General features: G+C 49.5%; 2 protein-coding genes and 1 long non-coding RNA gene across 6 annotated transcripts in view; 1 reads left to right on the top strand and 2 right to left on the bottom strand.

The window, feature by feature from the left end:
* The window catches only part of PLCB3 (phospholipase C beta 3), a 68826-nt gene extending 62147 nt beyond the window's left edge, over positions 1–6679 (top strand). For both annotated transcript variants that reach the window (XM_083418474.1, XM_083418473.1), the window contains exons 31-33: positions 920–977; positions 2641–2727; positions 5164–6679. In XM_083418474.1, coding sequence (XP_083274600.1) covers positions 920–977; positions 2641–2727; positions 5164–5328 — 310 coding nt within the window. In that variant the 3' untranslated portion in view covers positions 5329–6679. The remainder of the gene's footprint in view (positions 1–919; positions 978–2640; positions 2728–5163) is intronic.
* The window catches only part of LOC310667062, a 150066-nt gene that overhangs the window by 37724 nt on the left and 86474 nt on the right, over positions 1–25868 (bottom strand). The window lies entirely within an intron of this gene.
* LOC310666955 (sodium/calcium exchanger 1-like) overlaps positions 6067–25868 on the bottom strand; it is a 29974-nt gene continuing 10172 nt past the window's right edge. For all 3 annotated transcript variants that reach the window (XM_083418490.1, XM_083418489.1, XM_083418488.1), the window contains exons 2-7: positions 23535–25305; positions 17781–17887; positions 16788–16909; positions 15299–15398; positions 13754–14026; positions 6067–10074 (exon numbers count right to left, since the gene is read on the bottom strand). In XM_083418490.1, coding sequence (XP_083274616.1) covers positions 9698–10074; positions 13754–14026; positions 15299–15398; positions 16788–16909; positions 17781–17887; positions 23535–25288 — 2733 coding nt within the window. In that variant the 5' untranslated portion in view covers positions 25289–25305 and the 3' untranslated portion in view covers positions 6067–9697. The remainder of the gene's footprint in view (positions 10075–13753; positions 14027–15298; positions 15399–16787; positions 16910–17780; positions 17888–23534; positions 25306–25868) is intronic.

Here is a 25868-nt window from a genome sequence, read left to right as displayed (position 1 = left end):
ATGTCTGAAATGGTTGTGTTTTATATGTATAAAATTATCAAAAACCCAATAAAAAATTATAAAACAAAAAACAAAGAATCTTCCCTGTCGCTCCCACTCACCAGTCCAGCTGCCACATTCTAGATTAGTTGTAGTTTCCGAGTCACCTTCAAAGATAGCCCCATGTTGTACGCCAGGGGTCAGCAAACTTTTTCAGCAGGGGATGATCCACTGTCCCTCAGACCTTGTGGGGAGCTGGACTATATTTTGGGGAAAAATTATGAACAAATTCCTATGCCCCACAAATAACCCAGAGATGCATTTTAAATAAAAGGACACATTCTACTCATGTAAAAACACGCTGATTCCCGGACCGTCCACGGGCCGGATTTAGAAGGCGATTGGGCCGGATCTGGCCCCCGGGCCTTAGTTGGTATACCCATGTTGTACGCATTGCATGCCTTCTTCATTACAGACTAGTCCAGTGGGTGACACTGGCTTTCTGCGTTCTCTTCCTTAGACTTGGCATTGCTCCTCTCAGCAGGGAGCAGGATAGATGCAAAGCCAGGATGATTAGGCTGTATCTATCATTGGCTCTGGCTCCACTTATTATTGGTCTTCCTGCCTTCTGCCATAGCAGCCCCAATGGGCACCTGCCACCCCGGCTACGGTTTGCAGGAGCGCACAATTTCTAAGGGGCAAACCCTTAAGGGCATGGGAGCTGCTGGGCCTCAAGCGTCGGGCCACGTTCTTGAAGGCCCATCTCACCAGAGCTGGAAGACCCCAACCCGGGTTGCTTGGAAAGGTGGTGGGATTGCCAGTTCTGCTTTGGTTTACGGCTAGTGTCTTGTGCTTGTTTGTGTGGAGAGGACAGGAGTTTTTTTATTTGGAAACAGGGGCTTATCTTCTCATCCTGAAAAGGCTCTTTGTCTTCCCTCAGGGAACTGACGGAGATAAACAGGAGACATATCACCGAGTCGGTGAACTCCATTCGCAGGGTGAGTTTCCCATTCCCATTTTTATTCATTTTTCAATTATTATATTTCTATCCCACCTTCCTCCAAGGAGCTCAAGGTGCCACATGTTGTGAGGGTAAAACCAGGAGTTACCACAACTCTGTGAGGTAAGTTAGGCTGAGAGGCAGTGACTGGCCCAAGGGCATACAGTGTCCGTTTACTTTTATAAATTGGACATTAAAATAAAATGAATTTTATTTTTATACACACACACACCACTTGGTTATAGAAATAATAATAATAATTTATTATTTGTACCCTGCCCATCTGGCTGGGTTTCCCCAAACCTCAAAGCTGTGTCTAGTAGGGGATTTGAACCCTGATCTCCCAGGTCCTAGACCAACACTCTAACCACTACACCACGCTGGCTCTTGAGTCCAGATGGCACTCTTGAAATCTCACCTGCACTTTGCAACTCCCTCGCTTTGGGCAAGCCACCCCTGTCATCTTTTTGGCACCTATTGAAGACCTTCATTTTTCAATGACCCTTTTAAGTGGAGAAAATTTTATCCCATTCTTTATCCGTCAGTACTGTATTGGATTTGAAATTGTTTTGCCTGTGAATTTGTGTGTTTGTGTTTCTTTTGTAAGTCTTTATTGTCATTTTCAACATGCACAGCAAGTAACATACAACAGTAGTGTTGGTTAGAAATGTTTTTTTTATTGCTTGAGAACTTTTCACATTAATTTGTTTTCACGTATGAAAGTGTTATTGCTATCAAGCATTTTTAATGGATGTTTTATTTTTTATTTTTTTTAAGTGTTTATTGCTATTTTGATTGTATTTTTATTCATAAAAGTGTTTATATACTGTTATCTCAATGGATAGCAGTATATAAACACTTTTGGACAGCTACGAATATGAGTTTGACCAAGCTGTGGGAGGCAGTGGAAGACAGGAGTGCCTGGCATGCTCTGGTCCATGGGGTCACGAAGAGCCAGACACGACTAAACAACTAAACAACAACAACAACTGCTATCTCATAAAAAAAATATGAGGGTGATCTGTTCAGCAACAATAAAACCGCACAACCCACCCCAGTTAAAAACCAGCTGTAACAAAATCTTAAGGGTCAATTTACAAGCAGGCAAAAGAGGGACCCTAGCATGCCTTTCCTGGGAAGCTGCTCCATAGAGTAGGCATCACCACCGAAAAGGCCCTTTTGCTCAACTCCGTAAACAGCGTTACTCTTGGCAAAGCAAAAGCAAGGAGAGCTTCACACTGAGCACAAATCCCACACGGTGTATGTAGAAAAAGAGACAATTCCTGCGATAACCCTGATTCCCAGGTTGTAAATTTAGAACATCCAAAACTGGCATTTTTTATTTATATATATATAAAAATGAGCCTGGAAACAAATCACAATCCAATTATGACCTAAGAATGGTTCATCCTGCCAGCCCTGGAGACACAAGTTCTGGCCGCTGCTTCCTCCGCTCATTAAAGTTTCTGGACCATCTCCAAGTCCAAGTGCATTACAGGGGTCCGACCTGGAAGCATCAAAGGCAGGAATGACCAAGGAGGGGTAGGCCTTATTTTCCCCAGGAAACACTGTAGCTTGCAAGTCTGAGCGAACTGGTGAAACAAGAGCCATGTTAACGTTATCCCTGCTTTACTGACTCTGCTTTCCCTTCCATCCCAAAGCTTGAGGAAGCCCAGAAACGGCGCCAAGAGAAGCTACTGGCAGGACACCAGGGGATACTACAGCTGATTGAGGACGAAGAGCCACGGGTGAGTGCAGCAAATGCTTCTGGGCTCAAACCCACAACTCTGAGATTAAGAGTCTCCTGCTCTTACCGACTGAGCCTGGGTTTTTATTTTTCAAGTTGTCCATTGGGAAAATTCCAGAATGTATAATTGGGCAGGGAACGGGGTTATTGGGACAACTGGGGCCTGTGCGACTCCGTTTGCCCACGCCTCCTCCCTAGGTCATAACCCCCTCATCCAATATCCCAGAGGGAACTCTGGGAAATGTAGTTCCTTGTGAGGGGAGTAGGTGGGAAGAAACCTTTCTCCTCCTCTCAGAATGGAGAACTTGGAGTCGAACAACAAAGCTAAAAGATTCAGGACAGGCAAAAAAGAAGTCCTCCTTCACACAGCGCATATGTAATGTCTGGAATTCACTGTTCCAGAAGATACAGCAACGGTCACCAGCTTGAAAGACTGCTTAGAAAAATTCATGGAGGGTGATGCTATCAGTGGCTACTAGCCATGATGACTATGTTCCCCCTCCCCTGTTGAGGGCGGTAGTGTGCTTCTGAATATCTCTTGCTAGGAATCACAAGCGGGGAGAGTTGCTCTTGAACTCGGGTCCTCTTCTTGGGTTCCTGTAAGCATCTGGTTGGACACTCTGAGAAAAAGATGCTGGACTGGACAGGCCATTTGCCTGATCCTGTGCAGCTTTTTATAGCGTTGTTTTCTTAGGTAAACATGGGAGAAGACCTCTTCTTTTGAAAGAATGGCCGTAGGGGCAGGGGATGGGGAACCCAGAGGCCAAATACGCCCCTCCAGGCCTCTCTTTCTGGCCCTTAGAAGTCTCCCCAGGCTTCACATCCTCCTTCAGGGCTTTTCCTGCCTGGAATGAGCTCTTGGGCTCTGATAATGCCTCTTGTTTGTGCGGATTGAGGATAGAGGGCAGGGTATGAATGTGTGTTTTTGTGTGGAGACGAACCTCCTGCTCAAAGGTGAAAATCTGTGTTAGTTGCTGTGCCTGCCTTTGCCTCTGGCCCCAGCCACCACTGCCCGGTGGCCTCTGGCAAACCAAAAAGGCAGGCTTAAGGCTGCTGCTTCCACCTTCTGGGGCTGGTTGCCAAGTCATAAAGCGGCTGCGTCTTCCCGTCACCTGGCAGCCACCCAGCCGGAGAGCACTTTCTGCGTTTGCCAGCGCCAAGGACCTCCCATTGTTGAGCCAATTTAAAGTGTTAACACGCAGGCAGCCTGCGGGCTGAGGCCATTGAGGAAGCGCTTCCAAGTGGCCTTGCTTCCTACCCAAGCTGTAAAGCGTCTGCAATCTGCTGAACAGCGTGAGGAGCCTTCCCACTGACTCCCGCAGCTCCTGAGAGTGTGGGTCCCTCTCTCTCTCTCTGGTTGTGTCTTAGGCTCCAAATCTTCTGTTTCTAGGGTTTTATGAATGGATGGTGTTACAGAGTGTTTAGGATTGGTTTCTCTTGTGTACGCAGTTGTGTTTGCTAACCGTTGCTTTTCTTCTATGAATTCGAGTTGTATGTTCATTCTGGCTGTAGGTTCTCAGGCCTCGGGAGCGTTCCCATTTTTGTGTGTGTTCACAAGCAGAAATGGGCTGCCAGAGGACGATTAAAAAGATAGGGAGTTGAGTCCATTTAGCCAAGTATCGTCAACACTGACCGGCAGTGGCTGTCCAGGGTTTCAGACACGGCGTCTCTACCAGCCTTACCTGGAAATGCCAGGGATCAAATCTCGGGCTTTCTGCATGCAGGGCAGATGCTGTACCACTGAGCTATGCCACTTTGCCAATAGGAACATAGGAAGCTGCCTTATATTGAGCCAAACCGTTGGTCCATCTAGCTCTGTACTGTCTACACTGACTGGCAGCAGCTCTTTGGGGTTTTAGACAGGAAGTCTTTCCCAGCCCTACTTGGAGTTGGCAAGGGATTGGACCTGGGAACCTTCAGCACACAGAGCAGATGTGCTAGCACTGAGCTTATGGCTCTTCTCCATGCTGTAGGAGCTGCCCACCTACCAAAGGGATGGCAGCCTAATTATCACCCCCTGCATAGAGACCTGAGATGCAAATTTTTAGCAACCTGTGTGTTTGTGTGTGTGTGAAGGGTGGCCCATCCCCTTTTGCCACTGGAGGCGAAGTGGGAATTGCCGCCTCCTGTGCCTGCCCACCGTGCCCCACTTCCGCTACCACCATCGCACCCCGATTCTCATGAATCCCAGTGCGAACCTGGCCTGCTCCTTCAGGTCTTGCCATTCACTTGACTTCAGGGGACGGGGAAGGCGAGCAGCGGTGCCACTTGTGAGAAAGCCTCTCTGCCACCGATGGAAGCGGTGGAGCGGGCGGGCATAGCGCCACCCCTTGAGTTTTGTGAAATGTTAGAAACGGCTTGTAGCAGAGATCGGAGCGTGTTCATTTCTCTCCCCTCCTGCTTCTCTCCTTTCTCCCTTTCCCCATTCCCCCCCCAGTTGGCAGCCCAGTTGGAGCGCGAGTGCGAGCTGGAGGGCCTCACCCTGCCTCAGGAGATCCGCCGTTACCTGCAGGAAGAGCTGGATGGCAGCGTCAGCAATGGGCACCCCCCTGGCTCTCCCCTCGGCCCCACCCCTCCCGAAGAAGACCTGACCGTCTTGTGAGACTTGGAGGAGGACACCCGGCAGTGGCCGCAGTGCTGATGTGCACATGCGCACGCATGCGCGCGAGAGAGAAACGGGAGGCATCTTTGGGGCATCTCCCGCCGTCCCAGGGCTTGTTAAAAAGTGTGTCACGGGGCAGAGCCTATGGAAGAAAAACACACACTAAAGGCACTTGGCTTTCCCCACCCCCTTTCCTTAAAAAAAAAAAAAGAGCAAATGTTTTATTTTTTTAAACTAATTTTTTTTTAATTCATTAACTAAGTGCAACTTGTCTTCTCCCAACCTCTCAGTCTGTGCTTTTTGAAGCTGGGGAAAAGACTTGCGGGAGGGGTGACTGGTGAGGGCTAAAGTATCAGGCAACCCTGGCGCCACCAACATGCATTCATGCGCACCTCACATGTCGTGGGGGGGCAAGATGGGGAGGATGGCAGCTGATGGCGGCCTCTTTTGTGTTTTTTCCCCTTTTAATGCACTATCTAGGGAGGGTGGGATCTCCCATACTCCCTGCTCGCCAATACTTTTCCCCCCGCAGAGGGGAAGGAAGCAAAAAGGGCTATTTTAAATATAAGATCCTCCTCTTTAAAAAAAATAAAAACGATGGAACATGTGAGGGGAAAACCTGTGGGAAAACACCTCCACTCTCCCCCAGAGGAGCGCGGCTGCCTGCACATGTAAAGCACATGACTTCCCCAAAGAATTCTGGGTACTGTTGTTTGTTGAGGGTGCAGGGAACTAGTCCTCTGTGAGGGGGCAAACTACAGCTCCCAGGATTCTTTGGTGGATGTTGTGCACTTTACCGTGTGGATACGTGGGACTGATCCACCAAGGCTTTTCTCACCAAAGGAGACCCAGGCCTCCATACACACTGTACATTTAGAGCATGACTCCCTCGCCTCTGAGAATCCTGGGAATGGTAGTTTACCCCTCTCTAAGCTCCAATTCCCGGCACCCTTAATAAACTATAGTTCCCAGGGTTCTCTGGGGGAAGTCGTGCAGTTTAGAACTTAACGGTATGTACACAACCTGTGTATGTCTCTCCCTCTCATCCTTCCCCCCTTTCTATGGGGCGAGGAGCTTGGGGGACAGGGAAGCGGTGGACAGATTTGGGAAGGCAATGCAACAAAAGGGCTAATTAAAAAATCCTGGGAGGCAGGTCCTTCGCTGCTTTGGGAGATGGGTGCAAAGAGCAAAAGGGGAAAGGGGGGCTTTTGTTCTGCCCATGTGAGGTTGTGGCAGGAAGACAACCTAGAGCCCCTCTCTTTTTATTTCTTATTTCCTTCCTATGGATGTAATTTTCTTTCTTGCCTTAACTTTTTTTTTAACATATGTAATAAACGTGTAATTCAGTTGCCTTCTGTTTCTTCCTTGGCTCAGAGAAGGAATGGGGTGGTAGTGGAATAGATGGAATAGATAGCTCCTCCTGCCCCACTCTTCTGTTTCCTTATTAAGCCAGCTTTGTGGCTTTATTACTATCGTAGGAACGCTTGGCCGACGTCTCATCCTTGTAAAAGTCCAGACTTTTCCCAGCTCACTTCCCCTCGCAGAATTACCATTCCCAGAGTGATTTAACAAGCAGTCCCTCTCCACAGTGAATGCTGGCAACTGGAGCTCTGTGAGGGGAATAAGGGGTGTCCTAACAACTCTCAGCATCCTTGACAAACCACAGTTCCCAGAATTCTTTGGGGGAAGCCGTGACTGTTTAGAGTGGTATCATAGCCCTTTAAATGTATGGTGTGGGTGTGGCCAAAGGTGGAAAGCAGGCTGAGCCTTTTTAAGCCCCTCCCCTCAGGCCAACTTCTCTCACACTCCACCCCTTTGAGACTCACTACATCTTAAAGGGCCAGCTGTCTGCCTGAAGACAGGCCTTCAATTCTCTAGTTTCCATTCAGGTGTACTTCCTGGACTGGGCAAGTCCTGTGGAGTTGCTTAGGGGAAGGTGCCTGTGAAGGTCTAGGCTTGTTTCCCAAACTTGGGTCTCCAGCTGTTTTTGGACTACAACTTTCATCCTCTCTAGTTGGTCAGGGATGATGGGAATTGTAGTCCAAAACCAGCCGGATACCCAAGTTTGGGAATATCTTAGGCTATGTTCACATGACCGCTTGCTCCAGTTCTAGGGTGAGCCCACCCCTGTGTTTGAAGCCAAGTCCTCACGATGTTAAGCAGAATTCACCTGTATCCTGTGGCTTCCTGAGAAATACTCCCATTCCTCAAACTGGTTTACATCCAGTTAGAAAACCGAAGCCGCAGTTAAGCTGAGGTGTGTAGCATTCAGGCAGCCTTTGCACATATGCAGATGAGAACATTGGAGTTTGGTGCAGGGAAACAAACCAGATAATGGATGTGGGGCAGACATCCCCCACTCTCGTCGTACAGCTGAGTAAGAAAGTGACTTGAAACATAGCAGGGAGCAACCTTGCTGTGTTTCAAGCCATGTAGCCTTAGTATAATTTGCACTGCACCTGGAACACTTTGGGGGGGGGGGGGAGAGAAAGTGACGGACATGCACCTGTCCAAAACACCTGGTCAGAAACCAAGCCACACCTCCTTGAGTCACGACAACAGGAGTGCCTTAAACATGGCTTGCTTTTGGGATCCTGTAAATCCAGCAGCAGAAAAGAGTGGGATAAGCAAAGTCCAGCTGGATTAGTCCACGGTTTCCTCTGTGACCATCCTCTTGCCTGTTGGAACTCCATAAAGATTGTGAAGCCTGCCATTCCTCGGATAAGACCATTTTTCCGGCTTGCAGGGAACCTTAGGCCCAAGTTTGGGAAATGCTATTTTTTCTAAATAAGATGATAAACCTATATATATATATTAAAAAATGCACAGCTTTCTTGAATAAGTTTTAAATAGTTTTTTGTTTTGTTTTTTAGAAAACACACGCACACACAACACAACACAAATCCAAGGTAGCGCAGGCAACAGGACGTAAGAGGAAGGGCACATTTTTTGTTTTTTGGGGAAAACCAGACAGCAGGCACGAGCAACAGGCAGGCACTGGTGCAAAAGACAAACGGGCAAGCATGGACACCAGAGTGACTTACAGAGACACAAGATTGTATGGGTCGGGGTCACAGGGGCCACCATGCAAACTGAGGCATGGGACGTACCAATGTCAGGGACCCCCCCCCCAGAGAGGAGGGAAGCACCATGCGCAGCGGCCGTGGCGTCTGGACAGGAGGAGGGGGGTGTCCACATTAAGGGACAAGGAAGGGGCAGACAATTGCATGGGTGCCGGAGGTTTGTGGGTTTTCTTCTTTTTAAATAAAAATAAAATAATTTCTGTGGGGGGCTTCCCCACCTTGTAAGTAAAATAAACTCAACTAAATAGAAATCTGAGTTCTGTACAGAAAAGGGGAGTCGAATACTAATATGGGGGGAGTTGTTAATTTGGGAAGGGGGAGCGCTGTGCCGTGGAAGAGGAAGGGGTGGGGAAAGCAGCTATCCTAGATCTAGCTATATTTCTGTTTTTTGCTGTTTTGAGATTTTTGTGCTGTTCTGGGGAGTTTGTAAAGAGTGCAGGTTTTCCGGAGGGTATCGACTGTGCTTGGAACAAGGTAAACTGGCTGATTAGGATCCTTCTTCCCTTCTCCTATCTATTCTCGCTTGCTTTTTCCACCTTTCTCTCCCTCTCTCCCTGCCCCCACCCTTCTTTGGATCACTTGGCCAGGAACAGGAGGAAGATAGCACAAACCTCGACTTGCATCTAAAATTCCAGTTTTGCTGACATCATTACGTTACCATCCACTGGGGTGCAAAGAGCGCCCCATCTCTGTCGCTGCAAGAAACTGGCCAGGCTTGCAAGGGGAAGGACAGTGTGTCCAACTAACTGGCCCTCCAATACTTGCAAGGATAAGAATAATTGGCAGGGCTGGTCAGTATCCCCCTCCCATCCCACTGTTTTCTGAGGCTACTAATTCACCCAGGTCAGTGTGGAAGGGGGTGGCCTCTGCCCTGGCTCAGCTTCCCTTGAATCTGTTGCACCCCTAAGATGTGTCTAAAATCAGGGTTCTTAATAGCTTGGCATTTTCTCTCTCCAAACAGAGGCGGGCAACTCTGCCATCAGTCCATCGCAGAAGCCTTGGCCAGAATTCGACCCTGTAACTTTGTCCCGTTTTGGTTACCACCTTAGTCATTACTAGACCGCGTGGCTGGCGTTGGCCAAAGTCTTCACTGAACCGTTGCGGAAGTGAAGGTGTTCTCATGTGCTTGAGAAAAAAAGGGGTCTCCCAGCTTGGGGAGGGAGGGTTTGGCTTTTCCTTTCTCCCCTCCACCCCCCAAGTCATCCAGGGATCAGTTTCCCAAGGTTTGGACAGGGGCCTCCCCCAGGCCAAACCCGAAAGCGAATCTCCCAGTCTGCGCTTGTCTCTCAGAAGCCCTGAATGTGGCAGTAGGCTTCCAGGGCAGCCAGGAGGATGTAGACCAGCCATAGGCTCAGGAAAAGGAGGGTCGCCAGGATTTTGGGGTTTCGGGGACCGCCCAGTTCTCCACCGATGGGTGCACGGCGCCGGTACAGTAACACCGCAATGCTGAAGAAGGCGAAGATGGTGAAGAGGGTGACCGAGAAGGCCAGGTTGCCGGGCTTCACGTGAAAGGGCTGGCCTTTGCTGGCCCAGTACCCGGCTGCGATAGTCCAGGCCACCCCAATGCCCAGGAAGACGTTGACTGCGTTGCTGCCTGTCACATTCCCAATGGAGGCGTCGGCGTGCTGGTCTTGGATGGCGGCAACTTTGCTGGCAAAGGTATCTGCAGAGACAAAAGGGCAGAAGGCGGTTGCAAAACAGATACTCTCACACTGAGCTACGGCCATGCTTCCTTCCAACCACATTGAGGCTCACCCAGGGTATCGTCTAATCCAGGGTTTCCCAAACATGGGTCTCCAGCTGTTTTTGGACTACAACTCCCATCATCCCTAGCTAGCAGGACCAGTGGTCAGGGATGATGGGAATTGTAGCCCAAAAACAGCTGGAGACTCACGTTTGGGAAACCCAGAGCTAGGCAAACCAATATTTCGACTTGGTAGAAGATAGTTTCCTATGTTCCTGCCATATGAGGACCCATTCAAGGCAGGCAAAAGCCCTCAAGGAAAGTGCAGATCAGGGCTGGTGAGTGGGGTGCGACCTGGGGCAACTGGAGGGCCAAACAGAGCTTGGAGGGCCACGTTTCGATGCTAGGATTCTCCATTTCTCATCTAAGGGGTGAGTAAGTCTGTCGGAATTTTGGAAAGCTAAGGGCAGGGCGGACTTTTGTAACATGGCACCCTAGTGCCCCAAGCAAGGGCAAGATTTGGTGCCCCTCCCATATTATTGTAGGTTTTATCATTATCAACATCATCATTTTGCGCCCCCTCGGCTAACCGCCCACACTGTCCTAAATCCGGCACTGCCACGGGTGCAGCACCCTGCGCCTTCTCAGGACACTGTGAAATCAGAATAAATTGTTCGAGCAGGAGGCAAATCTCCCAAACGAATGTCTCCATTTCCCCCCTTGCTAAGCCTAAAAAAAATAGTCTGCGAAATAAAATAAAGTAAAAATCTGTATTACACTGCTGTGCAATCGTACTTCCAATCCTCTCCAGAACCCTTCATTCTTTGCGACGTAATATATATTTGGGCATTTAAGCACTTTGCAGGGTTAGCTTCCCACTCTCCCTCTCTCAATATGAGATTTAGCCTTATCATCATTTCTCCACCAGCTCATCAAGACAGCAAGTTTTCTCCTTTCTAATCCTGTTCTCCAGACTGCCTGTTAAATGCAGCCGCCTCTTCCCTGACAATCCTCTTGCCGTCGCCTCTGGCTTTGTCGGCCACATGTTCTGAGACGTGAGAGTCTCCTGCTCTTTCATCCCGAGCCATTAATATGAACCCAAGGCTCGCCCCCGCTCCGCTCACCCTAAATAGCAAGAGCAGGCTTAGGATTTGTTAGAGCCCCTGGTGTGTGTGCACACGTCAGAAATCCAGTGATGGGAAGTGGAGGGCCAAAAGTTCCCCATCAGCCCTAACGACTTTCATTTGGGACAACTGATTGAGGTTCCTAGCTGCCAATATTAACAAATTAAAGCAATGGGGTAGCTCACAAGACTCCTAATCTCAGAGCCATGGGTTCAAGCCCCACATTGGGCAAAAGATTCCTGCATTGCAGTGGGTTGGGCTGGATAATCCTCAAGGTCCCTTCCAGCTCTATGATTCTATGACTTAAAGGTAAAGGGTAAAGGGACCCCTGACCATTAGGTCCAGTCGTGACCGACTGGGGTTGCGGTGCTCATCTCGCTTTATTGGCCGAGGGAGCCAGCGTACAGCTTCCAGGTCATGTGGCCAGCATGACTAAACCGCTTCTAGAGAACCAGAGCAGCGCATGGAAACGCCGTTTACCTTGCCACCAGAGCGGTACCTATTTATCTACTTGCACTTTGACGTGCTTTCGAACTGCTAGGTTGGCAGGAGCAGGGACCGAGCAACGGGAGCTCACCCCGTCGCGGGGATTCGAACCGCCGACTTTCTGATCGGCAAGTCCTAGGCTCTGTGGTTTAACCCACAGCGCCACCCGTGTCCCTTATTCTATGACTTACCTCCCAATAATTTACTCCTACCAATAGGGAACCTACGTAAAGACTCTATAATGGGCTCTTGGATATCCCATAAGGGAAAAGGGCAGATTTTGTTTACAACAGAGGGGAAGCACTTTGCAAAAGCAGCTCCTCTGGGGGCAAATTAAAATAAGGTTTGTGGGTTCCCTACCTCTGCAGGTGGGCTGGATCTGGAGATCTGGAGAAAGAGCTCTGATCTGTCTGCAGGACTGCAGAGCTAAAAACAGTTATTTTCTTCCTTGAGGCATAAGTGCCTTTTTCCTCTCCCCTCTATGCCCTTTTATTCTGGGTTGATGGAATTATATGGGTTTCTACTACCTAATAAACTAGAAGACAAAATAAAATACTTAACTTTGGGCAGGGACAGAGAGGGTGAAGGTGGTAACACCCACTTTTGCCTCTGGCTCCACCCACCACTGGTATGTGGCCCTCAGAAGGCTGCCCAAAGGGGAATGCGGCCCTCGGGCTGGCAAACGGTACCCCACTATGATTTATAGGATTGCTCCAGTTTATGATTAAAGCATATTCGTGCCCTACAGTGCAATCCTATACGTGTCTATCTTGATGTATGTCTTGCTGAGTTCAATGGGGCTTATTCCCAGGTAACTAAGAGAGGCTCACAGTCTGTTTGTGTGTGTGTGATTTATTGTAGAATTAGGCAAATTAAGGCTATTGATGGCTATTAGCTGTTGTCAGTTAAAAATGCAAAGTCTATGTAAAGAGGGAGTTTGCCTCTAAATCCCAGGTGCTGTGAGACAAACCATCCTGGAAAGTCATTGCCTTGTCACACTCTGCTTATGCTGTTAAGTGTATGGATGGCAAATATACCTCCCTGCTTCTTTGATTGCAGTCAAGAAAGCGGAAAAGTCTATCCACCACCAAAAGGCTTATTTAATAGATTTTTTTTATTAAAAAAAATAATTTTTTGAAAATCAATTTTAAAAAATTGTTAAAGGAGAGACTGGATGGCAGATAAACTGCTTTCTTGACTGGGATCTCTTTTAGCTGATTTTAATGTTGTATTTTTAAAATTATTGAAGTCCTTTGCCCTGCCCTGCCCTGGACTTGTTAGAGAGATAAGTTGTGTGTGTGTGTTTGTAGAGACCTTTGGTCTAACCCAAGACAACAAAGGATAATAATAATAATAATAATAATAATAATAATAATAATAATATCCCTGTTGCCTTGGGATAGGCCAAAGGTCTCTTCAAGCGCCAATTCAATCTTTTATTTCATTTTATTTAGTCAATTTATATCCTGCCCCTCCTCCTCAATGAGCCCATGGTAGTAGCAATTATCGTTACTGTTACTATAATGATTATAATAATTACTGTTACTATAATTTGGTCCTATGCCAAAGGCCAAGAGTGTGTGTTCAAGTATTTCCTCAGCACATGACAGAAGCTGCACCTCTGGGGAGGGAATGCCACAGTTTGGGGGCTACCACAGAGAAAGCCCTTCTCACGGACCTTCCCCTACTTTCCTCCTCGAACATCTGAGGGCAGGGGAACTCCCAAGAAGGCCCTTCTCCCCAGGGGTGGTCTGTGGGGAGCGAGCCAACCTTTCAGATACTCAGATTACATTAAGCAATGTGATGCCTATTTCAAGATAGTTTGGTGGCTTGTTTTGTTTTTAACTGGCCTGGCTAGTGTGCCTTTACAACAATTTTAAAGAGGCAAAGCTTTTCAGGACAGTCAGAGGCAAGAAACCTGGATTCCTCCCAGCTAATTGGGGCCAAAAGAGCCCATACAATTTGCCCTGTGGCGGTTCCACCCCTCCCCTCACTGAGGTCACTCCTGACCCTGATATGATCTGCCCCGCTTGCCGCCCCTCACTGACCAGGCACGGAGGTGCCCAGGGCCACGAACACCACGGCTGTGACAGAGTCTTTGAGGCCGATGGTGCAGCCAAAATGGGCGGCCAGGTCTCCGGTGAGGGCGGTGAGGACTCCGATGAGGCAGATGGAGACGAAGAAGCAGGCCCAGCCGCACCAGTATTCGGTTGGTGGCACAAAGGCAAACAGAACTTTCCAGAAAACCGTCAGGAAGTGCATGATGTAGTCGAAGCAAGAGGGGAGGCGCTCCTCGCCAGAGTCGTCGTCCTCGTCATCACCTGGAGGGAGGGAGCACAGAGAGACACCTTGAATTAATAGGGACACCATCAGTCAACCTTAGCCAGCCTCCCCACAGCTCCTAGTCTTTCTTCTAGCCTCTCTTTTGCTTACCTCATGTGAGCGTAGGGAGCGGGGAGGCAATTAAGTAAATTCCAATGGGGCAACAAAATCTCTTATGGTGGTGGGGAGAGCAGGCCCAGCAACAGTGGCTAGCCAAGTTAGACAATTGCCGAGGGCCCCAGGGGCCAGGTGTGGGGGCCCTTGGGGGCCTGACCCAGCTGCACTGCCATTTGCCATCTTCCCTCCCAGGCCCATGGATGCTTTTCAGTGGCAAGTGGCTGTGCCGCTTTCACGTGAGAGCCAAGCTCTGATCCCATCCCCAGTGGCTCGCTGCCATTTTAAGGTACCCAAAGGTCCCATCAAGCCCATACATTTAAAGCTCATGGCTTCTCCCAAAGAATCCCAGGAACTGTAGCTTGTTAAGCTTCCTGAGAATTGTTAAAGGTAAAGGGACCCCTGACCATTAGGTCCAGTCGTGGCCGACTCTGGGGTTGCGGCGCTCATCTCGCTTTACTGGCCGAGGGAGCTGGTGTACAGCTTCCGGGTCATGTGGCCAGCATGACTAAGCCGCTTCTGGTCAACCAGAGCAGCGCACGGAAATGCCGTTTACCTTCCCGCCAGAGCGGTACCTATTTATCTACTTGCACTTTGACGTGCTTTCGAACTGCTAGGTTGACAGGAGCAGGGACTGAGCAACGGGAGCTCACCCCATCGCGGGGATTCGAACCGCCGACCTTCTGATCGGCAAGGCCCGGGCTATGTGGTTTAACCCACAGCGCCACCCGCATCCCTTGAGAATTGTTAGGAAGACCTTAAAAAATAATAATCACAAAGTGGAATGGGGATGGGGAGAACTGAATTTTAAGAATGAAAAAGAAAAGAGTAACTGGGAGTAAACAAAATTGACAGCTTCACCCACCCCTGTCATGTAACTGCATTTTCTTGCATTCACCCCATGGCCCCTCTAGTGGGTTCTCTCTTCCACTGTGGAATATTTAAACCAGAAGTTCCTTGGGCAGAGACCTGCTGTCTTTTTTTCCTTCTCTTTTTCTCATCAAAGTGTCTCCCACAGGGATGAGGCTACGTCTGAGTGTGTTGGGGCTGGTGACTGGAAGCAGCTGTCTGTGGTGTTCAGAAGTTGGCTACACCCTCTGTCCCAACATTCCTACCTACGGTATACCCCTCCGAAAAAGGTCCACATTCTTTCTTACCAGCACTGACGGTTACGGCGCTAACAAACTGCTCCCTCCAGCTGCTGCTGCCGACGACAAGGGCCAAGTTGGTCTTTTTTATTAATTTGTCCACAGTGCTCTGGAAAAGAGGGGTGTGAGAACTTTAAGTGGGCAGAAGGGGCTAGTCCCTATGGAACTTCTCCTGTGTGCCCCTTTCCACCACCACCAGTATTGCTATCCTCCTCCTCTTGGCTCTTCAGTGCCCATGGCCAGGGATGGCGTGGGAAATGTCATTGCATCTTTGGGCACCCTGCCACCCTGCCATCTGCCTAACCAGCCATGATGACAAGGGCACTGGAGCAAAAGGTGGCGTGAGAAACCGGGAGACAGATTCAACGGAAACAAATCTGTTTTTAATAAAGAACCAGGATGGACGTTTGCCCATCTCAGAAATAAATTTGTTATTATTAACTTATATATTCAAAGAGAGGGAATTCCAAAAGGCAAGTAAAGTGCCACGATACCAAAGGCACAATTCCTACATTGTGTGGAATGGACATCCAGACAAGGTGATATCTGCAGGAAGCCTCACCTGCAGAGGACAGTGATCCATTGAGTGCATAAGGATGAGATGATAACTGACACAGGGACACCTCAATAACAGATTGTGAAAAACAGATAAGGCTTGGAGGCTGAACAAGATGCGAGGGCACTTTGTAGGCGGCAGATTCACATTTGGCAGGGTTGGATGTTTTGTGGTGGCCCAAAAGTCCATGGCAGGGGTCGAGTGGGTGAGGAAACAGAAATGTTTAAACTTCAGCTCCTTATTCTGGGGGATTCTCAGCCTCGGTTGATGGGCAAGGAGCTGGTTCCTGATTTGGTTCCCTATTCAAAAGCCCACGGGTTCTTTCAAGACAGCCTTTTTATTAAGCATTCATCCTGGTTTGCTTGCTCAGTGGCCAGACTATGTCCGGTCTTTGCTGAGCGTTTGTTCTGATTTGTTAATGGGGTAGTTATACGACAATGGGCATCCACCTTGCTATATTCTGATTTGCTTGCGGAATGTTTAAACATATTTTAATGCGACTTTTCATCGCATTTCTCTGTCACTTTCCAAACTGCAAATAGTCTTGTTTGTTAAAAAAAATCAATGGATGGGGGAAATTGGAGGTTGGCACACTAGGACAAATGGGGCACTGCCCCACCAAGTTCAGTCCACCCACACTTGTCTATCTCTTTACTTACAATCAGTCCAAGGAATGGCATTTGCTAGCAGCTTCCTTAGTCTTAGTGTTTGTAGAACTCAGCAAGTAGGAGGAGGATGGGGGCAAAGCTAGAATTATTTGGTTCTGCATGTCATTGGCTCTGGTTCCACCTACTGGTGGGCTCCCTGCCTTCCACCCAACCAGTCCCAATGGGCATCAGCCACTGCTGGGAGGGGTGTGTGGATGCTGAGGTGTGAGGAGGGGGATTGTGACTGAAATGTCTTTCTTGCTAGGGAGTGCCAGGTGAGAGAGTGTCTTCTTACCTTGAATTCGTAAGATTCCTCAATAACAACTTCAAGTTTGGTGTTCTCTCCAAGGCTAGGACACCCCATCTTGGCAATTGCTTCCTCTTCTCCGTTAGGCAGGCGGTTTTCATTGGAGTCACCTGGGGTGAGATTGGGGAGAAAACGGGCACATAGGGAGAGGCTGGAATCCCAACATCCCCTCTCTGCCAGCCTCCAGAAACCTCTTTCCAACTCTCTAACCTCCTCCGTCACCCACCGTCCTCAGTCCCCTTCCCAGTTGCCTCAATCCATCTCCTTAATGGCCCAAGGTTGCCTGCTTTCCTAACAATTTGGCCCCTCTGCCTTTCTGCAGGGGGTTGGACTGGATGATCTTCAGGGTTCCTTCCAACTCTACGATTCTATGATTCTAGGGAAGAGTGTGAGCTGATGACCTGCGTGCCTGCTTAGTCTGCTGCCTGGCTTCTGCTCACTCCCTGTGGGTGGACAACTTCTCTCTCTACTGAGGGTTCCTTGTCTTTAAACGTACCTTCACAACCCTACAAATAAAGGGCTCCTCTAGTACCATGTCTTCCTTACGTCTTTCTGCCATAAGCTCAGGGGAAGGGAACCTCCTTCAGCCTGAGGGCCGCATTCCCTTCTAGGCAACTTTCCAGGGGCCACAAGCCAGTGGTGGGTGGGGCCACAGGCAAAAGTGGGCGGAGCAATGAATGTGAACCTGACCTTTGTACAGCAAGCTTACAAGAGCTGGAGGACCACATTTGCGCCCCCCCCCCAAGTCCGAGGTTCCTCATCCCTGTTGTAGCCCACCCCACATCCCACTCTGCCCCTCAAGTATCATAGGAAGTCTCCCCTGCAAATCATATTATTATTATTTATTCAATTTCTAGGCCACCCTTCACCCAAGGATCACAGGGCGGTTTAAAATATAACAACACAAAAATACATCACATAATACAAACTAAAACAACAATAACAACACACACACCCCAGGTTTATCCACGTTTTCCTTACCATGCCGTGGACCTGTGTCCAGCAGTTCTGGTGGCCCCAGCTCCAGGTGGAAGTTCTTGTTTTTCTCGTACTCCTCATCGTCAATAATTTTAATTTCGATGTATCTCCTGGGGACGAGGAAGAAAATAATGGGTTCTTTGGAGCAGGCAGACCAATACAGGAAACCATCTTCCCAATGTACTGCCCCGCTTTCCCCTCCCCCCCTGTCCTGGGCCTGGCCCTGGCCTTGCTCATAGCCCAGCAAATGGAAATTTAGTAAGCCCATACTTCTTTGGCACAGAAGTGACGCAACAGGGAAAGCACTCCTTGACTTAATATCGGCATAGCAGGCAGCCATGAAAAGTCACATAGCAGAGGCTGGTGCTTTAGGGCGAATGAGGCATTGCCTCGCCAACCTCAAATTGCTGCCAGCCAGCCAGCCCTGGCCTGCCTGCCCTCTTCCTTGCACCCAGTCCAGTGGCTGGCCCTGCCTGGCAGCTTCGTCTTCTGTAGTCTCAGCGTTGCCCCTTGTAGAAATCAGCAGGGAGAAAGAGGAGGATGGGGACAAACTTAGAATTATTTGGCTACTTCTGCCATTGGCTCTGCTGCCACCTACTGGTGGGCTCCCTCACTTCTGCCCTAACAGCCTTAATGGGCCCCAGCAACCACTGGTCAATTATGTTAAGAGAGAGGGAGGAAAGCTTGGACCACCCCCACCCAAATCTTAGCTCCAGATCTGGGTGTGCAGAACTCGCACCCAGGCCCTGCCTGTCATCCGTTCGGGCTCCACCTGCCATTGGGGCCCCTGTCTTCTGCCCCAGAACCGGCCCCCTCCGCACAGAGAAGCGGGGCCAGCAGGGAGAAGCCAGCAACCCTCCCCATAGCCACCTCCTGCTCCTTCGAGTTCATCTCTGCTTATGCATGACCCCATGGCTTCGCTCTCGCCAAGCTGTGGCACAACGCACACACATGCACACACTCCGGGTACGCTAAGCCGAGTCTGGCAGCCGGAGCCTCGCTTGATGCCATCTGTTTTTAGTTCCCTAATTACAAACACAAAGAGACGGCTTGGTACTAATGGGATGGGAATATATGTGGGTATGTCAACGCTATAGGGCTGCCAAGGGGGTGGAAGCCAAGCCACCCTTTCGGCTCTTAAGATTCAGGTCTCACTGACACGGAGACATATCCCCAAACTCTGCCGCATTTGCGTCAGAACAACAAATCTGATCAAATGCATGCCACAGCTATATTTTCTAGCGGTACGTAAGTACAGAAGAACGGTTTTGTTTTTTTGCTGGGCTGTCTTAACCTCTTGCCTTCCCAAGATCCTCAGTAACAGATTTGCTGAAGTTCCCTTCAGTGACAGGTGCTGTCGCCCTTGCGATCATGTTGAGCTTGAAAGAGCCTCGTGTCTGTTTCTCTACTGTAGATTTTATTAAGGGGATAGAGAACACATAATTTATCCTCTTATGAGCTGGTTTCCTGGCTCGATCCTTAGAGGCGCTTCTGAGTATCTACCTTCAGGGGGTCTCATAAACCCATCACTTGAACAGGTGGCAATATAGCAAAATGTTGTAATATCCCTGGAACGGCTATGCTTGTTAGTTCCACATGTCACCTTTATTCTTCTGAGGCTGTGGCTTTGTATACAGATATAGAGATAGAGATAGAGATAGAGATAGAGATAGAGATAGAGATAGAGATAGAAATGATATAGATAGAGCATTTTCTTTAATGCTCAGTTGACTGATACCTCAAAAACCTGAGGTAAAGTTGCCACCTCCTTTACAGGGATGGCTCCTGCACTTTTTACAGAAGCTGCCTGGCACACGTAAACTAAGCAGGTCTACCAGTAATTCTTACTCTAATGAAAACAGGCATGTGGAGAGTCTTGGCGCTCCGGATGTTGCTGAACTACAACTCCTGTCATTGCTGGGGCTGATGGGAGTTGTGGTTCAGTAACACCTGGAGGGCCCAAACTTTATGTGGAATAAAAACTTTGCCTGCTTCCATTTCTGTGAGTGAGGCTGTCACGAAAAGACGGAAAAGCCATACCCTTTAAAACTAATAGGACAAATGGCACGTGCTTTTGAGAAAGCGAGAGAGAGGGAGAGTGTTTGTAGAGCGGAGTAGCTTTTTCAGCCCAGGGGCCGTATTCCATTCTGGACAACTTTCCAAGGGCCACATGTTAGTGGTGGGTGGAGCCAAGGGCAAAAGTGGGCGGAGCAACGAATGTCAATATTATCTTTTTATAGGAGGCTAGTTTCCACACATACACTCACAGACGCCTCTCTCTATTCTCCATCCAGACAAGTAAGAAACATTATTGCAGAGTTCAAGGACACATCCCAATCAGACAAAAACACTCAAGGGTGTGGGGTGCAAAGGGGTCAGGGAAGGGTGTATTTTAGGGACAGATTCAAGGGCCAGAGAGAGGCCTCAAGGGCTTGTGGTTCCACATCCCCATTTTGAAGAGCAACTGCCGTGAGGTAATTTCTACCCGCTTTCCTCTGGAAGAAACGTTGCTCTCCGCTAGTTCACATAGGAGCACATAAATGCGCATCCCATAAATTTTCACTCACACTCACTTTTGTCTGCCACCACCCTCCCCTCACACACACAAACTCCTGCATGTTCCTCTCTATTGGCACACAGCACCCATTTTTATCTGCTCGCACTTGCACCATTTCCGTCGCACGTCGGCTTACGGCCTGCCAGCCGCTCGCCCCCACGCACGGGTGCTTTCACGCTCTCTCCCGCGTGTGCCGTCGGCCAAATGTCCCGCTCCTTCCCCCCCGCCCCCCCCACTTTCCCCTTCTCGTGCAATTAGGTCAGAGCCTGTCAAATTGGGAGCTGGAGGTTGCTGCAGCACAGCTTGACGGGTGAAAGATTAAGATTTCAAGAAATTAATTCCATGTGTCTGATGGAGCCGGAGGGATGCTGGGGGTGAGTGGTGGTGTTGGTTGGAGGCTGGCGACAAGGCAGCCGAGCAGCAATTATGAGGAGATAATTTTCTGAGATGGATGTGTGAGCACAGGATGCTGCCTGCTCCTGAGGGATGGAGCCTGGGACCTCCGGCCACTCATAGCAAACGTCCTTAAGAAAGAATCTTCAACTGAGTCAGACCACTGGTTCATCTAGCTCAGAACTGCCTGCACTGACTGGCAGTGACTCTCCAAGGTTTCAGACAAGAAGTGTCTCTCAGGACTAGCTGGAGATGCCAGGGGTTGAACCCTGGGACCTTCTTCTGCGTGCAAAGCAGAAGCTCTAGCATCAAACAATGGAGCCCTTCCCCGCCACCCAACTTTTTCTGATGCAAAACCGGGATGTACGCCTTCCAGGAAGCGCACCCAGGAAAGTCACGTGACCCGCACCTTGCTCTTGCTGTGAAAAAAATGCACTTTTTTGGGGTGAGAGTGCACAAGATCGGGGCACTCAAAATGGCCGCCGAGATCTTGCATGAAAAAAAACAGAATGTCCCTTTTACCCCAGGACACTTGGAAGGTGGGTTATCCAGGTTAACAGGCTCAGATTGCAGGTGACGGGAAAAGACTTTTGTCTACTCAAGACCTCGGGGATTGGCTGCCAGTTAAAGCAGGCATCACAGGCACACACACACACACAGAGAGAGAGAGAGAGAGAGAGAGAGAGAGAGACTCTAATAAAGGCAGCACTTCATTTTCAAAAGAGCATTTCAGATGCTCAACAAAGGTCCGTATAGTAAAAGCTATGGTCTTCCCAGTAGTGATGTATGGAAGTGAGAGCTGGACCATAAAGAAGGCTGATCGCCGAAGAATTGACGCTTTTGAATTATGGTGCTGGAGGAGACTCTTGAGAGTCCCATGGACTGCAAGAAGATCAAATGCATCCATTCTTAAGGAAATCAGCCCTGAGTGCTCACTGGAAGGACAAATTGTGAAGCTGAGGCTCCAATACTTTGGCCACCTCGTGAGAAGAGAAGACTCACTGGAAAAGACCCTGATGTTGGGAAAGATGGAGGACACAAGGAGAAGGGGACGACAGAGGGTGAGATGGTTGGACAGTGTTCTCGAAGCTACAAACATGAATCTGACCAAACTGCGGGTGGCAGTGGAAGACAGGAATGCCTGGCGTGCTCTGGTCCATGGGGTCACGAAGAGTCGGACACGACTGAACGACTAAACAACAACAACCACTGACCTATGGCAGTGTGTGCCTTTCTTTCTTGTCTTTCTTTAATTTTGCATCATGAAGGAATGGTGCCACTGAGCATGTACAGAGCACCTTTATCAAGCTTTGCCACTCCTGCCCCAGCATCATGCCTTTTAACATAAACCTGGTATGTGCAACATTCAACATGCTATTCCCATTTCTTAAATCAGGGTGGGGAATCTGCTGTCCTCCAGGTGTGGTTGGACCAGCCAGCATGCCAGGCACGGATAATGGGAGTTGTAATCTATCAACAACTGGGGGTCCTCAGGCTCCGCACCCTTTTTTTTAAAAAAAAAAATCTGTTTCCCATTTCTTAGCTCTAGCCAAGCAACGCTCCGCAGCTGAATTTCTGCTTGCGTCAAACCACTGTATCTCAGGAGCTAGAGGAGAATGGGTTGGGGGGTTGGGAAGAGGGAAATGAGCTGTGTTGACATTTTCCAGAGGGGAGGTGTGATGGGAGGAACGGGGAAAGCAATCTCTGACTGCCACTTAGCTACTAGGGCTGCCATAGCTCAACAATTTTGTGGTCTTCCTAAAAAAATAGCTCAACAACTTTATTTTTGAAATATGGCAACCCTATACTAGACTAGGTTCAAGGTGCTGGTATTGGGTTGCAGAGCCCTAGCTATACATGTTAACAAATCACTAACATTCATTGGACTCCAGTCAAGGCTCAATTTTGCTTGATAACAACCCAGTGGAACAGGAAATAAAACCTACACCATTAAAACAACAGTAACAGCCACAAATTACTGAATGTAGTCTGAGGCCAGGATACCAAAAAGATTGTTTTGCCCAAGGCCAGTCCAATATATTTTGCCACCTGAGGCAAATTGCAAAATGGTGCTTCCCGGCTAGGGAAGAAAGGGTGAACGAGGATCCACATCAGGAAAAGGGTGGGGGGATAAATCTACCTTCCCCCTATGGTTGAAGTGGGAATCAAAGGCTGCTGTAGTTGGGGAGGGGGCTGAATCATGCCGGGTGGGTGCACCATTTCTTCCTTAGGGACGGGAGGAAGCCAAGCAGCACCTCCTTTTTGTTGAAAGGCCGCTGTAGAGGCGGCATGGCTGCAGAGGAGGCAGATTTGGCCGCCAAGGATTTTGCCACAGCCGTCACTGCCACTGCTACAGAGGCAATGGGTGATGAATTCCTTGGAGGCCCTCTCTCCTGCCTCTGTGGATCCTGTGGCCTGTGGCGGTCACCTCACCTTGCCTCATGGGTGAACCGGCCCTGGTCTCACACATTATATACCCAATCAGTTACTGTGTCTTGCGGGAGAGGGCGTCCTACAGATGGACATCCTATCAGGAGGACCATTCCACACAGTGGAATGGGGCTTTTAGTGTGGTGGCACCTACCCACTTCCCACTTGTAATTCCTGGCAGCCTCCCCATAGCCATCATGGTTAACCAGCCATTGGTAGACTCATGCTCTATTATTCCTCCCTCCCACATCCTCTTTAAAAGCCATCTAATTTGGTGGCCCTCTTGTGTCACAGCATTCCTGCTCATGTTTTCAGTACACAATGCCCACACCAATATTTTCAAAGACAAAAACAAACCACCTTCCCTGGTCTCTTACATGGTCTCATCATTCTGGAACTCCACTTTGCCAGCTACCTCCTCATAGTCCTCTCCGGCCTTAGCGGTCCCCTCAATGGTGCGGAAGGGGATGGCCACTCTCCCGCGTGCCCCCGAGGTCCTCAGCACCTTGATGCGCACAGCCCCCACGCTCTCGCTCACACGCATGGAGGCCCCGTCGAAGGTGAAGATGCCGGCATGGTCGTCGTCGAAGATGGTGACAGTGGCCATCTTAGAAGGCCCGAGGCATGCTTTGGGAGGAGGCTCAGGGCCCGGTTCGGCCCAGGCTGCCCGCACGTTACTGAGGTGGACATAGAAGTACTCATCTTCCTCGAAAATATCATCATCAATGATTCCGACCCGCACTTCCTTGTGGGTTTCCCCTGGCTTGAAAAGCAAGGTGCCCTCCGCAAACTCGTAGTCTGAGCCAGCGTTGGCCGTCCCGTCCTCTGTGCGGAAATCCACCCGCAGTGTGACGCAAGCTGGGTCCCCTCCCCGCCGGGCCACAGTCAGCACCACCGAGCCGCAGTTCTCAAAGCACTGGTAGTGTGCTGGCTCAAAGCCAACTTTGGTCACGGACTCATCTTCTTCCGCACGCACCTCCTGCATGCTAATGGCTTTGCGGGCCTGGTCCGCCGCATGTTTCTTGAGGATATTCCCTGCTCCGATCATCATACGTGTGGCCTGGATGCGGTAGAAAGCCCGGCTCTTCTGCTGTTGGACTAGCACGTGATAGTTGGCCATCTCAATAAGCTGCTCCATGTCCTTTTCTGGATGTTTCTGCTTGAGGTCCCTCAAGGTGCGGGCCATATCCCTGCGAGCTTCATCATCCTGGTCCTTCCCTGCTTCCACAAGACCTTCGGATCCTTCCTTTAGCGAGTTGTCCATCTCCATGTCCAACTTTGGATAGCCAGTATCACCCTCAGTCTCAATGATCAGGCCTCGGGCCTTGTCTGCTCGGTATTTCTTGTGGACGTATTTGTAGAAGAGGAGCCTTCTGTCAGCCACCCAAGCCTGGAGCACACAGAGTGGGAAGAAGAGGAAGGTGAGGAGCCCTTCCCACAATTCCACTATGCCGGGAGAAAACCAGGCCAGGATGAGGTATAGCCAGATATAGGCGAAGATGCTCCAGGCGGCGGTGACAAAGAAGACCCGCAAGTGTTTGATGCGCCGTACCTCGCCCTCAGGGACCACATGGATGCAGACGGCGATAATGACAAACATATTGAAGGCTGCGCTGCCGACAATGGTGCTGGGCCCCATGTCTCCTGCGGTGAAGCCGTGGCCCACAATCTCAATGATGGAGAGCAGGATCTCAGGGGCTGAGGAACCCAATGCCATCAGGGTCAAGTTGGAGACGGTCTCATTCCAGATGCGAATGGTGGTGGTGGTGGTCTCCCCGTTGGGCTTCTTGATGGTGATCTCTTTCTCCTGTGAGGTGATGACTTCTATGGAGGCCATGAAGCGGTCGGCAATGATGGACATGCCCAGGAACATGTAGATCAGAGCCACAAAGTAAACAATGGCCCTTGCCACCTTGTCCCCCACAGAGGGGTTCTGCGGGAACCACACTGGCAAGATCACACCTTCCTGGCACTCCGTGGCCTCTTGGCACTTGGCGGTGTTGTTGCCGCCGTCCGGGGACGCTGTCTCAACGCCGTGCGTGCCGCCATGGCCACCCACCGTCGCCAGCGGTGAAGGGAGGAACAAGGCCAGCAGCAAGGCTGAAGCCTTCAGTTGAGACAGGAGTGACATGGCGAGGAAGACGATACCTGTAAGGTAGGGCAGAGAGTGTTAGTGAAATAAAATAATAATAATAATAATAATAATACTCCGTCCATCTGGCTGGGTTGCCTCAGCCACTTTGAGCAGCTTCCAACACATAGAAAAACATAATAAAACGTCAAATACAGGGCTGTCTTCAGATGTATTCTAAAACTTGTATAGTTATTTATCTCCTTGACATCTGATGGGAGGGTGTTCCACAGAGTGGGCACCACTACCGAGAAGGCCCTCTGCCTGGTTCCCTGTAACCTCACTTCTCACAGTGAGGGAACTGCCAGAAGGCCCTCGGACCTAGACCTCAGTGTCCTGGCTTAATGATATGGGATGGAGACACTCATTCAGGTATACAGGGCTGACCCTAGGCCGTTTAGGGTTTTAAAGGTCAGCACCAGCACTATGACTTCTGCTCAGAGCCAGTGTATTAAAGGCATTGACTAGACAAGATAATGAAGGTTTGGACTTGGTGGAAGAAGCAGAGTGCATATATCAGGAACTCAAAGAAGAGACGGAAATAAAAAATTATGTACATAAATTAGATTAACCATGCTTT

Source organism: Podarcis tiliguerta, assembly GCF_965153285.1.
Source record: "Podarcis tiliguerta genome assembly, chromosome: 16".
In the NCBI taxonomy this organism is placed as follows: Eukaryota; Metazoa; Chordata; class Lepidosauria; order Squamata; family Lacertidae; genus Podarcis; species Podarcis tiliguerta.
The sequence above is the reverse complement of the archived record's forward strand: the minus strand, read 5'-3'. Positions and strand labels throughout refer to the sequence as shown.